This window comes from Lolium perenne, chromosome 1 (genome assembly GCF_019359855.2).
Source record: "Lolium perenne isolate Kyuss_39 chromosome 1, Kyuss_2.0, whole genome shotgun sequence".
NCBI lineage: Eukaryota > Viridiplantae > Streptophyta > Magnoliopsida > Poales > Poaceae > Lolium > Lolium perenne.
In genome coordinates this window covers 222,216,321-222,233,948 of record NC_067244.2, presented here as the reverse complement: position 1 = coordinate 222,233,948, position 17,628 = coordinate 222,216,321, and the positions used below count along the sequence as shown (strand labels likewise).

The following is a 17,628-nucleotide window of genomic DNA, read 5'->3' as shown; positions in this document are numbered from 1 at the left end:
AAAACTTAAAAATGAGTGTAAGCTTTGAAATTTGAATTGTAGGCTTCTCGTTTTTAAAAAAGACTTGGCAAATAGACATTATTATTTTACAAAAAATCTACCTGAGTAAGTATACGTTCTTGATTATTTTCTCAAAAGTTTCAAATATTACAATTTTTTTATGTCAAAGCATATTGGAGTGGTGGTCCAGGATCTTGAGACTAGACGTTTCCTGGTCCAGATTTTGAGACCATGCGTTCCTGGACCTCCTGGTCAAGATTATGAATTTCCCCCCAAAAATGTGTTACTGACCTATACGTTTTAATTTATATTGAATTTGTAGCGAGTAAACTCTCCCCAAAATTATTTCCTTTATTGCTTTTGCTTTCCTTCGGTGCATTATGCACATTGTTTCACTTTGACAGCACATTGCTGATTGCTTAAAGCATCTTTTGCACTTGCTTCAACATTGCGTTTTACTGGTATGGCATGAGTACACAATGCTTAACAAGCAGAAAAGCAAGCATGTATAAATGCCTAGGCCTAGCTAGCTATAATATGCTACCAGATACTAAGCCTGTCTATCGAAATGTGCCTCCAAAGGTAGGATGCCAGAACTCGGGCGCCGTCTCGTTCGCCACCGCATAAGTGCTCGCCACCGGGATGAGGCACAGGCCTCGGCTCCGCAGGTCCTCTTTCGCCTCGCCTCCCTCATTATCGGAACCCTAGTTCGTGAAAAAAGTTAAATTTATATGTGCGAAAGGAGTACAAAGTTACTACATACGCTTGCAGATAAGAGAACTACATGAGAACATAATTACCTGCTGGTGCTGACCCTGGACGGCACGGCCAGAGCTGATGAAGTACGGCGAGCTCAGAGACTGCAGACAAACCCAACATGTAGGGTGTTCATCATGAGAGTACTTATGCTCGTTAATTGTTTCGGAATCAGTAAAGTAGGAACACAAAAAATTGGACCATGCATTTAGGGGTTTCTTATGGAATTTGGGCACTTACGGCGACTTGATCGTGAAGGAACTTGATGTATCCGATGGCCTCGTGAAGAACCGATGCCGTATCAGTCTAAAAAGCAGCGGTTCGATGCAGGAAAGGTACAAATTAATACACATCAACTTACTGGCATAGATAATTGTAGAACAATAAACAGAAACGAAAGAAAGTGAACTGCTCCGTAGGCAATGATGCAGAGAACACAGAACGAAATTAGCAAGGAACGGCTGGAAGGAAAGGATACCTTTCCAAAAGGCGAGACCAGTTGCTGGAGTGCGGTGATTCTGTCCCCAAGCTTCTCTTTCCTCACCTGCACGCACAGCAATCAAAAGCAATCCAGCGTAGGCATTATAGTTCACTCGATGGCATAGCAGAGATGACCAGTAGCTCAACATTCAACAAAAGTATATTCCATCAGTGTGTGAAAAATAACTGTGGAAGAACGAGTAAATTAATTAGTTTGGGGGAGGGCTGGCCGGGGAGTGGGGACATCCTGATCGATGGAGCGGTTATTTGGGATCGCCGCTCACGCACCTTGAAAGTCGGAATCGGCGACGGCGTCTCGATGCGGGGCTTCTTCGCTGCCGCAGGGGAATTTCTCCTCGCCGCCGACGACGAGCATGCGTCCTGAACCGCAGGTTGAGTTGCAGTATTGGACTGCATCGGAATTCAGAAACAAAGTTAGAAGAAACCCTAGTTCGATCATACAGTACGCAAACACAACAATTTTGCCATAACGTATTCAGGTTAAGCTGATCGGGAATTCAGCAGTGTCGGCCACAGACCTTGAGGGGTTTAGGCTTTTGAGCCTGCGACAGAAGCGACGGCGATCCCTGACCCTGAGCCCGCGCATCAAAGAGCCCCGACGAGCTGAAGAAGCTAGGGAACTGCTGCTGCTCCGCAGCAGGGGGTACCGAGCTTTTGAGCAGCAGCTGCTGGCAGATCGCCGGCGTGTCACCGTAGCTACTGTCCAAGCTGGAGAAGTAGTGGCTTTCCGAGTACAGTGTCGGCGGCGGCACGGGAGGCGCTGCCGGCGCCTGGGCGAGCAGGAGTTGGCGGCTGGCGTCGCCCTGGAGGTGGAGCAGCGCGTTGAAGCTCGTCGGGGCCTCCGATGCCGCTATTCTCCCGCCCCTGCGTGGTATAATCAGAAGCTAATCAACGTTGTCGCAGTATGTAATTAAGGGGAGGAGAGGAAGAAGGCTGCTAGCTAGTTCAATTCGATGTCTGCACAGTACTTACATCAAGGATTGCGTCCAGTCCATGTGAGGATCGTCTAGGAAGAGCGACGAGGCGGCTGCGGCGGAGTCTGGTAGGCCAGGCTGCAGCTGGGAGCTCATCGTATTCGTCGTCGGCAGCCTGGTAGTTCCTGATTCGGTGGTGGCCGGCGATGTCGTGGAGCACGCCAACGCGTGGACGCCGCCGGTGCGCGCCGAGCTCCACCACTCCTCAGCCATGGCCAACGCCTTGATGCAGTGGAATTAATCGGAGATGTATATATGCTGACCGTAGCGAGGGATTCGGCAGTGTGGGACTTGTGATGCAGTGAAGAGCACACGGGGCTCTGACTTCTGATGACTTGTGAGAATTTTGACCTTTGGGTCGACGGCGACGGGGTTGCGTGGCTGGTTCCTAGCTAGTTTATGATCGTCACTGCCTCGCTTTTTCGGTGATTAGATTGAAATATCTAGCTAGCCAGTGTACGCAAACAGTCACGCGGCTGTCGTGTGTATGGAAGTCAAAGTCAGACACCTCGCGTCCTGAAGGAGTGGTGCCAGAGAAATCTTTGGACCCTTGCGGAGCTTAGAGTTGAAACTTGAAACGGGTCACCGAAATTGGAAATGCGGTGTTGAAAGCGCCACCGATTCATGTGTGGTCTACCATGCCCATGTAACAGCTTGAATTTTGTGAATTCAAGTGGGAACGGCAACCTTAATTAAGGTTAACTTGATTTGGCGGAAATTTACAGAGTATTCTTCATCAACTAAATCTTCTCAAATGTTCCTCTTGTTAGTTTTTAGAAAGAGCTAAATCTTCTCAAATTTTCCTCTTAGTTAGTTTTTAGAAAGTGTAACTCTTCTTTTGATCTATGAATGAGCAGGGGAAAATTTCTTTGAATCTTCTTTTCCAGGAGTCTAATGTTGGGGCTATATTTTTTAAGATCATGTCATTCCTTTATTTCCATATGCACCAAGATCCAACAGTGAAGATTTCCATAAACATCAGTTTTTCCATTGTGCCCTCCCCTTTTATACAATCTGCAGCCGTGTACCAATCTGTTGGCAGTGGAGGTTCAGCGTATCCCAGCAGGAAGTACTAAACTCACAATTAAGGAGCATGTGTTCAATTGTTTCTTCCAACTTTTTATCACACAGCAGACACTCGTATGAGGAGTTGATTTGATAGTGTCTTCTTCTCAGCAGGTTTCTTGTGTTCAATCTATCAGACAGTACCAGCCAGGCAAAGAACTTTTGCTTGGGAGTACATTTGGACTTCCAGATCCACTTAAAAGTATTGTGTGGAGTGATCTCTCTGAAACAGTATTTATAGTATAATTTTGATGAGTATGTATCAGATCCCCATGCATATGTCTAGGTATCATGAGAATTCATTGTGAGTTGCACAGAAACATTTTGTGCTTGTAATAACCTAAGCTCAGCCATAGCTTCAGGTGATAAAGGGAGGAAGAAATTATCAGAGAGGCTGGAAGCATTCAAAATTCCTTGAACTGAAACATCTTCCCTGGTGGCATAAGAGAAAGCTCTTGGGAATTTTTTAGCATTAATTTGAGACAACCATAAATCTTTCCAGAAAAGTGTAGTGGTGCCATCTCCAATTTTAGCTGATGCAATCCCTCGAAAAATGGGTGTTAATTTGAAAACATCACTCCACCAAAAGGAGCCACATGGGGGTAAAGCATGGGGGATATGTCCTCTGTAATAAGTATTCCAAATCAAATGTACCCAGGGAGTATCCACCTTGTTGTAGAATTTATGCAGATATTTCAAAAGCAATCCCTGGTTCTGAATTTTAAGGTTTAACACCCCAAGCCCTCCTTTCTTTTTAGGTCTGCAAACCATATTCCAAGCTGCCAATGAATTGCATTTTTCCCCATCCTCTGTTTTTTATTCCATAAACAATGTCTTCTATTTTTTTAACAGTCTCCAAAATCCTGGGGTTAATCTTGAGAGAGCACATAGTGAGAGTTGCCATGGATTTAATGAGAGAATTCACCACAGAGACTCTTCCACTATAAGGCATCATGAGAAAGGAAGCAAAAACTCTCCTCTCAAGTTTATCTATCAAGGGCACCATCTCCTGTACAGAAGGCTTTGTTGTTCCCAAGGGCAAACATAGATAAGTAAATGACATAGCAGCAATATTACATTCCAATAGTGCAGCCATATTTTGAGCAGTATTTTCTGAAAGATTTATTGGCACTAGTGAGGATTTATGAAAATTGATTTTCAGCCTAGTAGACAATGCATATTTATTTAAGATATCCTTCATTATAGAGATCTGAACAAGATATGCTTGCATAATAATTAGTGTATCATCTGCATACTGGATTACTGGAAAGTCCTTGATGAAATCAGATTAAAATATAAGCTTTAATGATCCCTGAAGGAATGCTTTATTAATGGCAGATTGTAGCAGATCAGCAGCTAGTACAAAGATAAGAGGAGATAAAGGATCCCCTTGTCCCCTCTTACAGTGAAATTGCCTGCCAGGGACTCCATTTTGTAGTCTTCAGAACTTCCAGAAGAGAATATCATATGTATCCATTGGAGCCATTTTTCATCAAATCCCATTTGCTTCATTATTTTTATCATAGCGGAATGATCAATAGTGTCAAAAGCTTTTGCAAAGTCCAGTTTTAAGAGAATAATGTCCCGTTGAGACTTTTGACATTGATACAGAAACTCACATGCCCATGCAAGGCAATCTTGTATATTCCTTCCCCTAAGAAATCCATAATGATTATTGTGGATAATTTGTAAGACTACCTTCTGCAATCTATTAGCCAACAACTTTGTTATAATTTTGAGTACACAGTTGAGGAGTGTGATTGGTCTATAGTCATTTATTCCTTCAGGGACACCAGTTTTTGGTATCAGAGTAATATAGTCCATATTAATACTCTCCAAATTCAATTTCCCTTCATAGAACTCAAAACAAAGTTGATAAATATCTTCCTTGATTATTTTCCAGCAAGCTTTAAGAAATTTTCCATTAAATCCATCAGGCCCAGGTGCTTTGTCTGCAGGCATGTGTTTTATGACATTATCAATTTCCTCCTTAGTAAAAGGGAAAGATAATGCATGTAGACCAGGTGTTGGCTCAATCAAATCCTCTAGATCAAGTTGCATAGTAGGAATAGAGCAAGTTCCAAGCCTCTGATTATAAGTCTTATATATTAACTTCTCCTTATCTGAATGTTTAGTCACACAGTTTCCATCAGTGCTCTACAGAGATTCTATTGAATTTATTCTGTGGCACTCAGTGGCAATTGAGTGAAATAATTTTATATTATCATCTCCAAATTTAGTCCACCTGATGGTACATCTCTTATTCCAATATGCATTCTGATATTCCAATAATCTAGCCAGATGTTGCTTGAGAATTTTCCTGAAATTTGTTTCAGCAAGTGATAGAGGCCTACAATCTTCAATAATATCTAGCTCAAGCAAAGCATTGTTGGTTTTTTGAATACATATGGTTAACTTTGAAATTGACTTACTCCAGTGTTTAACATCATATCTCAGCCTCTTAAATTTAGCATTTAAATTAGCAACACTATTATTTTTGTGAGTTGGTTTGGACCAACTTTCTTCCACTCTTTGTTGGAAACCAGAGTGAGCAACCCAATAAGATTCAAATCTGAAAACTTTACTGGCCGGAATAGAGGTTTTGATATTAATGACACAAGGTACATGATCGGAAGTTGGTTTTCCTTGTGTGGTGTCAATTGTTGATGGAAAGAAAGTTGTCCAATGCAGAGAGGTGAAAAACCAATCCAATTGTTCCAATAGTGGATCCTCTTGCATATTGCTCCAAGCGTATTTCCTTCCCTTAATGATGGGCAATATTGTAAGAAAATTAGATTGCAAAAAAGGAAATCATATAATTTATCAACTAAGGCAAGATCGAGCACATACAAAATAACATATCACAATAGTTAATTTTATTACTCAACCAATAGTACACACATACCACTCATTCACATATAACACTCTAACTCACACACAACAAGATCACTCACGCACAAAAACAATACATGACCAAACAACAAGCTAAAATGATCACAAATGATATCACTCTCCTATCTCTACGTTTAAGCTATTCCTTATGTGCTCTCTGCAATTTTTTCCATGCATTTCTTTTATTTATCTCCGTCTCCATTTGATTTATCTTAACCAAAAGCTTCATGTTTTCTTCCTCAACACCTTTCACATTTCTACTTCTCACATTCTGAAACTGATTATGGCATTTAACCCCATCTCGAGTTGATTGATCTTCACCAAAAGCTAGTTAGATTTTATCCTACGAAATTTTATCTAATATGCACTTGTGAAGTTCAGTTTCAGATACAGGACACGGGGATCTGACTTGTGATGACTTGTGAGAGTTTTGACCTTTGGGTCGACGACGACGGGTTGCGTGGTTGGCTACTAGCTGTTTTATGATCTGGTGATTAGATTGGAATATCTATCTAGACACTTCGCGTCCTCAAGGAGTGGTGCTAGATTTTTTTTTGGAACCTTGCAGATCTTAGAGTTGAAACATGTAACTGAAAGATAGAGTACAATGTTGAAAGCACGAACGATATGTGTGTGGTCAACCATGTCCATGTAACCACATGATTTTTGTAAATTGAACGACGAAGGACAATTTAATTAGGTTAACTTGATTTGCTGGAAATTTGTAGAGTATTCTTCATCAGCTAAATTTTTCCCAAGTGTTCATCTTGTTAGTTTTGAGAATATAAATTTATAGACATGAACGGACAAAAAAAGAAAACAAATAAATAAATAAAACAATATATAAATGAACAGATCATCTACAAGATAACAGTTTTACGTAGAAAAGCTTCCAGGAAGAAGTTACGGCCTCATGAGCATTAGTTAGCAAAGCAGTATATGCAATTTCATTTCTCCATTACTTAGAAAAGCAATATATTTGCTAACTGTTATTTTTCATTTTGCTACCATATTGAATGCAAAACAATAGGAAATATTGCAAGCCAATCATATTGCAAAACAGGAAACCAGTCAATTTGTCAACTGAGGCTAGACAAGCACATACAAAATAACATATTGCAATAGTCAATTTTATTTCTCAACCAAGACTACACACATACCACTTTCTCACACATAACACTCTCACTCACACACAACAAGATCACTCACAAAAATCCCCGATCATTAGAGCACATACAAAATACATGGCCAAACGACAAGCTAAAATTATCATAAATGATTTCTCATTCCCGCCTCTACTTGTAAGCACTTCATTATGTGATTTCCGCATTGCTTTCTTCCATGTCTTCATTTTCTTTATATCCAGGTCCATTTGATTTATCTTAACCAAAGGCTACATGTTTTGTTCCTCAACATCTCTCAAGTTTCTCCTTCTCGGGTTGTACAATTGCTAATGGCATTTAACCCCATATCCAATTAATTGATCTTCACCATAAGATAGTTTGATTTTATCCTACAAAAACTTAACATATTTTTCGTTGTTAAGTTCACTTTTAGCTTTGTAATATGATAATTTTACTACAAAGCGGAGAGTATGACAACATCAAAAAAAAAAAAACTACAAGTTCTAGCCCAGCCATTCTCGTTGGTGTCTTCATCGATGTAGGGTAGTAGACAATGGAGGTCACCTTCCATTCCACATTGTCTTCCCTACTGCTTCCGCCAACGCCATCGCAGCCACCTGCGACATCACCGCTCACCGTCGCCACCTTCATTTTGTTTGTGTCACCTATCTAGCTTGCCCTGGCCACTCACCCTAGCCACAACTCCATTCTTACCCAGACCGCAATACACCGGTCTCTAGGGTTAGGGATTGGATGGGTCCTTTCACGAGTGTTCTTATTTTCCTACTCATAACTAAAAGACGGGAATATATTCGCACTTAAATAAATCTTTCGATTCATGCTAAGCATAGAGTTGAAACAAGTCACCAAAATAGGGAGTGTAGTGTTGAAAGCTCAACCTATGCATGTGTGGTCAACCATGCCCATGTAAAGACATGACTTTTATGAATGAAAGTGGGAAGGACAACCTAAATTAAGATCCATTTGATCTAGCGGAAATTTGTATAGTATTCCTCGCCACCTAATTTTTGCTCAAATGTTCCTCTAATTATTTTTAGAAAATGTATATTTATAGGCATAAATAGAAAAAATAGATGATAGCAAATAAATAAAAGATACTAAAATGAATAGATCATCTACAAGGTAAATTTTTTATGTAGAAAAGCTTCCAAAAATAAGTTATGGCCTATTGACAATTAGTTAGCAAAGTAATATATCTGTGATTTTTATTTATTCCATTAGTTAGCAAAGCAATATAGTTGATTTTCATTTTCATTTCACTGCCAAATAGAATGCAAACAATAGACAATATTGCAAGCAAATTAGATTGGAAAAAAAGGAATCAGTCAATATGTCAACTGAGGCAAGATTGAGCACATACAAAATAACATATTGCAGTAGTCAATTTTTTTATCACCAAATAGTACACATGTACAAACACAGTACGTGACCAAACAACAAGCTAAAATGATCGCAAATGCTATCTCTCTACTATCATTACTTCTAATAAAATCTTAGTTTATGTGTTCTTTGTATTGCGTTCTTCCCTGCCTTTCTTTGCTTTACCTCAATTTCCATTTGATTTATCTTAACCAAAAGCTAAATAATGTTTTTTCCTCAATATCTCTCACATTTCTGTTTCTCATTTTCTGCAACTTCTTGTGGCATTTAACCCCATCTCCAATTGATTGATCTTCACCATAAGCTAGTTAGATTTTATCATACAAACATTTAACATAGTTTCACAAGTTAAGTTAAGTTTGAGTTTCATCTCCAAAATAAGAGAACTACTCTACAGAGCATAGAGCAACAGGAGAACTATTCGGATTTTCGCCTAGTTGCCCTTGTCAGCGTTTTGATCGACATAGGGTAGTAGATATTGGAGGCACATTCCATTCCTCGCCGTCATCCCTACTGATTGTGCCAACGCTATCACCAGCAACTGCGACCTCGCTACTCACCGTTATTGTTTGTGCCCTTGCTAGCTTTCCCTCGTTGCTCACCCTTACCGTAGCTTTCCGCTCACCCTGGTCGTAGCTCGCCACTCTCTAGGGTTAGGGATTAGAGGGGATTCCACGCGGGGAGAGTTTTTATTTTTTCCACTCATAAATAAAGATGTGGAATTTATCGCATTGGAATAAATCTCTTCAGGTATTCTTTAGAAAAAATAGCTGAATGGCCATCACATTTCCCTTTAACTATGTGGCGTCCATGCATCACCTCCGGATTGTCTAGGACCAATGATCACCATGTTGAAACTTGTAGGACCACAACTTCAGTCTTTGCAAGTTCTAGGAACATACCTTCACATCGTATCCATGTTGTAGGACTATAGGTGTAACTAGCAAAAGTAGGCGCGGCGACACGCCGCGCTAGGTCGTGGTAAATGTATGTCATGTGCAGTTCATAATATACGCATTTAATAAAATTGCAACACTAATCAACACGACGAAAAAATATAAGGTGCAAATTATTATTAGGCTGAAGAAATTAGGAAATAGCATATGTATAGGTGGCAAAACAAATGATCATAGTCATAACATAAGAACAGAGACTGGAAATTGTACAATATAAAACATAAGCAGTGCGGGGAAAGATATAGTACATTAGAAACGGCAACTGACAAATCGCTTCTAGCAATCCAAACACAACATCTATGAGGCTAAATAACACATACAACCTAAGCACATAGCCTAACCGGGTGGTTGACATAGATACATAAACATGAAAGTGTATTCAGGGTCCAAACATATAGGCCCTGAACAACAGCTCGGGAATAACAAAGCTCCCTCGCTGTATTCATCTGCAGAAGACCAGTGTGTAGACAGATGTCCAAGATATTGTGCCCTTTTTATCCTGTGTGTCCAAGATCCTAGTCATCATCTGTGCAGTGTAATCCCTTCTAAGATTAGGGTTCTTGCCGCTAACAACATTTTTTCGTATTTCCCCTTCAGCCACATGAGAGCCAGTCTACAATAAAAACACATAGCTTGTCAGAAACCTAAAAGAACATGTGTTCTGGTAAAGGCAACACAGTTATACCTCATCAATAACAGAAGCCGATGATGCTGCACTTTGTAACGTGGGATCCATAGATGGTGGTGGAGTGGAAGTCTCACTTGGACCTTGAACATGTTTTGGAGTTTCAGGAGGAGCAGAGAGATTCTCATTGCCTTGACTTGTGGCTGAATTATCCATGCCCCGTCATCGAGTAACAGTGGCACGGAAATCGGATCAGCAATCTGGACCCGAAGGTGGCTGTGCAATGTATCCAGCGAGATTCACATCTAGGAGCAACAACAACGCTGAACTCTCTTCCCACGATGGCAAGCAAATCCTGAAGCACAGTATTAGCCGTTCACTGGACACAAGTGAATGCTTCTTTTCCGACAACAACCTCTCCGCGAGGCCCAAACAAATAAAGTTTGTGAATTTGCCGGTATGTGGATCTGCTGAAGCAGAATTAACTGCTCGGACAATAAAACTATATCCGACAAAGCAATAACAAAAGGAAAAAAAATGACGTAAGCATTTGCCACAAAAAAAGAAACTGGAGAATAAACATCCTGAAGAACAGAAGATATGACAAATACGTGTGTACCTTGGAAGAGGTATAACAGCAGGACACTTAGGGGCGGGCATTTGTATACCCTATCATCTAGCTTAAGTTTTTTCTAACATTCTTTGCAACTTATGTAATACCAGCCTTTGTCTGTAAGAACCTCAGTAATTCAAATGGACATCTTGTACCGTTCACCCTACACCTGGGCAAAACTCGGGCCGGGCCGGGTTTCGGGCCAAGCCCGAAAAAGCCCGAACCTAAAATGTCAAGCCCGAACCCGGCCCGGCCCGACCGTCGGGCCTGTAATTTATGCCCGAACCCGGCCCAAACGAGTAAAAAGCCCGGCCCGGCCCGAGAAGCCCGGCCCGACCAGGCTAAAATGAGAAAAAATGAAGGCCCGAGCCCGGCCCGGCCCGACGTTCGGGCTCAGATTTCAGGCCCGAGCCCGGCCCAAAGTGCAAGCCCGACCCGACCCGGCCCGGGATTTTCGGGCCGGGTCGGCCGGGCCGTCCGGGCCGGGCTGCCCATGCCCAGATGTAGTTCACCCTAAACACGATTATCAATTGATTTAGTCTGAGAATGCAGGGAAGAAAACATACTATAAAACACCAAACATACCATGATGCAATTGGGTCCTAATGTCGCTATTTCCGTGATCATTGATACGGTCGGCTCTGTATGACTTTGGTTTCCAGTGTGTAATTCGATGTGCCTTGGCAGATGCATCGACCTGTGGCATATGCAAGATACGCATGTTATTAAACAAATAGCCTGCAGCACCTTATTGGATACAACAGCTAGCACAAATCAGGAGAAAAGAAAGATATACAACAGGACAATGCAAAAACAGAGGTGAGAGCGTGCAATGCCTAAGTACTGACTGACAGTCATGCCAACAATTAACACGATAGCAGGTTCTTGATTTGATGCCTCCATTAGTCTATCAACATCTCTCCCGACAAAGTAACAATAGCATGCTCGCTTCATAAAGTAACACATGTATAAACCAGATGGTAATTAGAAGAAGCAAATACTCACTATGGAAAAAAGAAATTTAAGATAGCAGCGATCGACACCTTCCATCCGTGATATAAATTTGTCTCTTTTGGCTCTTTGTATTACCATAAGGAGGCAAAAACATCGGTGACTTTGTTAAGCCATCCGACAACATCTGTAAATCTGCACAGAGTAATTAAATTGTCATAACACAAAACAAACTTTGCCAAGAAAACAAACGGTACACAAATAAATCAATGATCAAACGACTGTATTCTTACTGGATATAAGTTATTCTGATCAATGCAATCTGACAGCATGCTAAACGGGACAGTAGTATAGGTGTACATAGGAAAATTCTCCGGCGGCGGCACCACCTCTGACAGAATAGTCCTCATAGTAAAGAAGATCCGCAAAGGATGATCCACTGACCTGTAGCTCTTTCTAGGATCATACAAATCAAATTTCTCAGTGGTGTAAATAGATCCCTCCTTCAGCTGATCCCTAAACTGATCTACTCTTTTTTCCAGGAACTGTACCTTCCATTCTGCCTCTCTGTAAATCAGTCAAAAAGCACCCCAAAAAAGGAGTTTTTTAGCAAGATAGTAGATCAATATAGTGGAAAATCGAAAGGACAATCAAACCAAGTAATCATGACAGATATTACAAAAATAAAGGAAACACGCCTATCTTCCAACTCGCTATCTACTAAGGCATATTAACCGTGCGTACCAAGTGAAGGAATAAGAAATTGGAAAAACAAAAACCCTGGACATTCATCCATGGACGATGGGACATATCGACAGATCATATTTTTGTAACATCTACATATCTTAATCGTAAAAGGAGACTCATTATGCTTAAAACCATGACATAAAAGAGAAACTCCAACCAAAACAAAAGCTGACTTCTAACAAAAAACTGAAATCACAGTAACTGTTGCATCAACCCTACTCCTCTATCGGCAACATTACTATAAGCAAATATATATTAATTTTGAAAGTTAACTTGTGGAGCAACCGAAAATTACGTACCATCAGAGAACATTGAAATTAGGAAGTACATCATTGTGGTAGATGTGAGGAGAATAAGTTATTACTGTTAAGATTCTAACTAATTTTTATTCTTTAAAATTGATGGTGCCGTAATTAGCGTTGAGATGGAATAACAAACTACCTACCTTGATTGATGTACAATCCAAATATGGCAGCTAACTCTTCCAGCAGATGTTTTACCATAATAACAGACATAATGTCAAACCAAGCACCATGGACCTTTAAATAAAAGCACAATCATCAGTTGGTTAACCTCATGGAAAAGATCAATTTTTTAAATAAGGTTACCTTAGCTCGTGTGATATATATGAACTCCTAGGGCACTTATAAGCATCAACACGGGGATGAGTTTTTTTTTCCAACGCAGTTACAGTCAACACCAATCTTCTTGCATTGCCACTGAAAAGAATATTATGAATATATAAGATCATACCATAAAATCAGAGCTATGGTGTAATGACTAATATAGATCGCACTGCCAGGAACACCAAATATGGACCAAGGTAGCACAATGTCATTCGCTGGACATGCAGAGTACTACATTGGGCTCGTCCTCTTAACCTTCAGACCAAAGACAGACTAATTTAGGAACCATAATACATTAACACCATTTTCTTTTCTGCAGAATTATGAGATTACTTTAGATTAAGGAAAGACATATATTGACATATATTTTACTTATTATCCATACAAACATGGTCTATGTACACGAACACCATATCATTACTACCCAGTCACACCAGTCATAAACAACCAACTCCTCCATGATTCTGCTACATAATATTATACTTTCAATGCACATGGAAATGACATAAAAGGTATTATAGACTAATGACAATGGGATTAAAAAATATTTAAGCTTTTCTAGCACATAGATAACTAATACTGCTAAGCTATAATTCGAGCATAGTTTCAATGGGCAAAGAAGATCGATTAAAATATAAGTGTTCATAGGTAGACCTTTTATTTTCAAATGCACTGCCTGGGAGACAACACAACCGAACTGAACCGTAGGTATGTGAATTGCAAGTCTCTCTTATGTATCCATTCTCTAAAAGAAATAGATAGATAACAGGGCATGTAGGGACATGAACATCTGGTGCTGATCAAAGAACAACAGGAATGCTCTAGTACTTTTAGGTTGATATGCACACGAAATGCGCATATTTTCTTCAACAGACCTACATATATCCGAGAGAGATACAAAGTAGGTATCAGGCTCGGAAAGCAAAAAAAAGCTTCCAATAAATAATTGGGCTGCCACATTGAAGAACTTGGGTGAGATGTAGCACTCAGCTGGATGAACTATATGGCTTGTAAATGCGACAGTGCGCTGTCATATTCATGCCTTGTAGTTATCGCATGGAGATATTCAGATTTATCAAGAAAGACGGTATATTTGCTCAAGAACAACCATGCAGATGTGTACTGTGGCAGCAAACCTCCTCACATTTCATCTTCAGCAGAAAAACATGTGGTATGGCATGGAGAACAATATCTCTTTTAACACCATCGTGATGCTTTTCCATGAGCTTCCGCGTCTGACAGTTGGCAGCAGCCGTGTCAGCAGGTCCATAACAATCATACTGTTATCAGCACTGAAAATGCATAAATTATTGGTTCCATCGTATGCCCTTCATTTATCATGTTAAAAAAATACTGCAGGCATCTCAATTTCTAACCTATAAATTTTGTGAAGAAGCAAAAAAAATCTTTTGGAAGCATACTCTGTCATCCAAATATCCCATTCCACAGTAAGAAAATTAAATTCCACAATAAACACTAATAGGTACTTCTCTTTCAAAAACTCAAACTGAAATCTGCATGAGAGGGGATTTGGTGACTAGGTGTATACGTGAGCACCCTCTAGATGCCACATGATCTGCGTTGAGATCCGGTTCTCGTCAATTGGATCTGTTGCCTTGACGTTGTCTTATCCATCGCTAAGCGTACTTGGCGTGGGTCCTACGTGATTTGAAAGTGCATCTGGCCCACTATTTGAATTCAAAAAGGTGAGTCCTACGTGATTTGGAAGTGCTGTTAGTGCTGATGTGGTTTGCTAACCCAACAATGATGGTAACAGTGGATTGCTAGATATGACACGTGTCAACCAATGGATGCGTGCTCACGTATACACCCGGTCACCAGGCTTCTTTTGAAATCTGCATAGTGAAGTTGAGAAAGGGGCCTCTGGTGAGACATTTGTGCATTATTCTTTTGAATGTTGGAGAATCGTGACCACATCAAGGCTTGTGAATAGTGGCATTATTAGATGAGTCTTGACTTGTGGAGGAGATGAATACTAAGAATTGTCTGAACCAATTCGTATGCACATTGGGTGGCCTAATCATGTAAATTAAGAGCACACCGATTTACTAAATCAACACTCTGCCAACCTACGACAAAACCATCTTTAGTCTCTGTCGCTTTTGCTCTGTAGAATATACAACAACAACTAATTCAGTATCATGATTGTATACTGCTGGAGCTCACTGTACAAATGGGGAAAAACATGATGCAGCAAAGAGCTTAATTCTAAATTTTAACCAAATGGCACACCCATGATTGGCACTGATTTCTAGTCGTAATTATAATGCAGTATCATCAAGGCAACTTAGACATAATAAAGGCCTGATCCTGATCAACAAAAACAGAAGCTAAGGGTTGAATATAGCTTAGTACATACCTAATCCAGCGACAGTAATGACCTGGCGGTACATCTTGTCCTGAACGTCCCCGGCAGCGAAGACCCCCTTGACACTGGTGTGCGTGGAGCCCGGCATGGTGGCCATGTAGCCCTCGGAGTCGAGCTTGAGCTATGGACCGAGAAACTTGGTCGCTGGCTCGTGCCCGATGAAGAAGAAGAGCCCTGCCACCTGGAAGTCGGACACCTCGCCGCTGACCAGGTTCTTCACCTTGACGCCCGCCAAGGGGCCACCGTCTGAGCCGCCGTAGGCCTCGACGACCTCGGAGTACCAGACGACCTGGATTTTCGGGTTGGAGAGAGCGTGGGCCTGCATGATCTTGGAGGCGTGGAAGGCGTCGCGCCGGTGGATGATGTCGACGCGCGAGCCGTACTTTGTGAGAAAGTTGGCCTCCTCCATGGCCGAGTCCCCGCCGCCGACGACGGCGATGAGCTTGTTCCGGAAGATAGGCGCCGTTGCCCACGGCACAGGCGGAGATCCCTCGGTTCCTGAACGCGTCGGAGCTGGCGAAATGGAGGCGGTGCGCGACGGCGCCCGTGGCGATGATGACGGAGTTGGCGTGGATGACGGTGTCGTCGAAGGAGACACGGAAGGGGCGGGCGGAGAAGTCGACGGAGGTGATGGTCTCGGAGAAGAAGTTGGTGCCGAAGCGCACGGACTGGGCGCAGCAGTGGTCCATGAGGTCGATGCCGAGGATGCCGTCGAGGAAGCCCGGGAAGTTCTCGACATCGGTGGCGGTGGTGAGCTGGCCTCCCGCGACGATGTTGTTGGCGAACCAACCCTCGAAGAGCATGGGCCTGAGCTCGGTGCCGTGTGCGCGGCCAGCCTGCTGCTGATGATGCAGACGCGCGTGCGCAATGTACCCGCTGCGGCCTCCTCCATCCCGTTGGCGGCGGCGGTGGTTACAGACGCGGAGGCGGCGGCGCCGAAGGGGCGGGACCTCCGGAGCAGCGCGGCGAGCTTGGAGCAGAGGGGCATCAAGGCCGGCTGAAGGGGCGACGGCGGCGGCAGCCGAGGATTTGGGTGTAATGGGGAGAGGCACCGCCGGCTAGCCGCGAAAACAGAGCAGGGAGCATCCGCCCACGGGAAGTCGCCCACCACGGCGACGGCGACCAGCAGGAGGAACCTCCCCACCAGCCGGTCCTCCATCGATAGCAGCAGGAGCACGGGGATAATTGGGGAGGCAATGGACTGAGAGAGGGAGGAGGAATTTGCTTCGGGCATTGTGAGGATGAATAAAGAGAGAGAGGGGAAATCTGGAGTTCTCGAGAGAGGCCACCTGTGGAGATAACATGCAAAGTGGTGGTGCTACGTGTAGGCGACAAATCTACCGACAACAACTGGGACAACGCAGAGGCTGGAACAATGCCAAAGCCACGCAGCGTGAACATCAAAATTTCAGAAGCATATCAACGGAACGACACACGCGTTAGTACTAAAAAATGAATCCATGGCTCCCATAATAATCTCAGATGCACCAAAACATCTGCACACCGAAAGACAATGTGCAATTAAACACCTACGTGTCACCACGATGTGAACTCAAAAAAAATCCAAAAATCTGAGAAAAATCAAACCTGTTCACGTTTAGTATAGTATATAATTAGCTTGGATGGGTGTGTGTGGCTGGTACCTAGCTAGTTTATGGTCATCGGTGCCTCGCTTTTTCATTGATTAGTTTAGACTGCTCATAGTGGGAGTAACATAGCTAGTAACATCACACATCTCAAGGCATTTTAGTGACATGGCATGCTAATAAATGAAGAAAGAGAGTGAGGTGGTAACTAGCTATGTTACCATAACATCACACTCCTCGAGGAAAGATGAGTCTACAACATAATAAATGATACAATGTATGACACCACATATAAGTTACTACCCACTATGAAGATAGTAACCTAGACTAGTAACATGACATATGTTACTAGTCTAAGTTACTCCCCACTATGACCAGTCTTAGAATATCTAGCTAGCCAATGTACACAAACAATCATGCGG

General features: G+C 42.1%; 1 protein-coding gene, 1 long non-coding RNA gene and 1 pseudogene across 2 annotated transcripts; all 3 read right to left on the bottom strand.

Annotated features, from left to right (window-relative positions):
* Positions 1-333: 333 nt before the first annotated feature.
* Positions 334-2,593, bottom strand: LOC127327297 (uncharacterized). The gene is made up of 7 exons (XM_051354078.1): positions 2,230-2,593; positions 1,776-2,121; positions 1,525-1,647; positions 1,235-1,300; positions 997-1,062; positions 801-860; positions 334-704 (listed from the first exon to the last, which is right to left on the bottom strand). Exons 1-7 carry the CDS (start codon positions 2,442-2,444, stop codon positions 561-563), a joined length of 1,020 nt encoding a protein of 339 aa, XP_051210038.1. The 5' UTR covers positions 2,445-2,593; the 3' UTR covers positions 334-560.
* Positions 2,594-9,867: 7,274 nt separating this feature from the next.
* LOC127325632 (uncharacterized) lies at positions 9,868-10,783 on the bottom strand. Its single transcript, XR_011750872.1, has 2 exons — positions 10,355-10,783; positions 9,868-10,282 (listed from the first exon to the last, which is right to left on the bottom strand). It is a non-coding gene; the product is annotated as an uncharacterized lncRNA (long non-coding RNA).
* A 4,817-nt stretch (positions 10,784-15,600) lies between these two features.
* On the bottom strand, positions 15,601-16,788 carry LOC127338796 (thioredoxin reductase NTRA-like; annotated as a pseudogene).
* Positions 16,789-17,628: the final 840 nt, after the last annotated feature.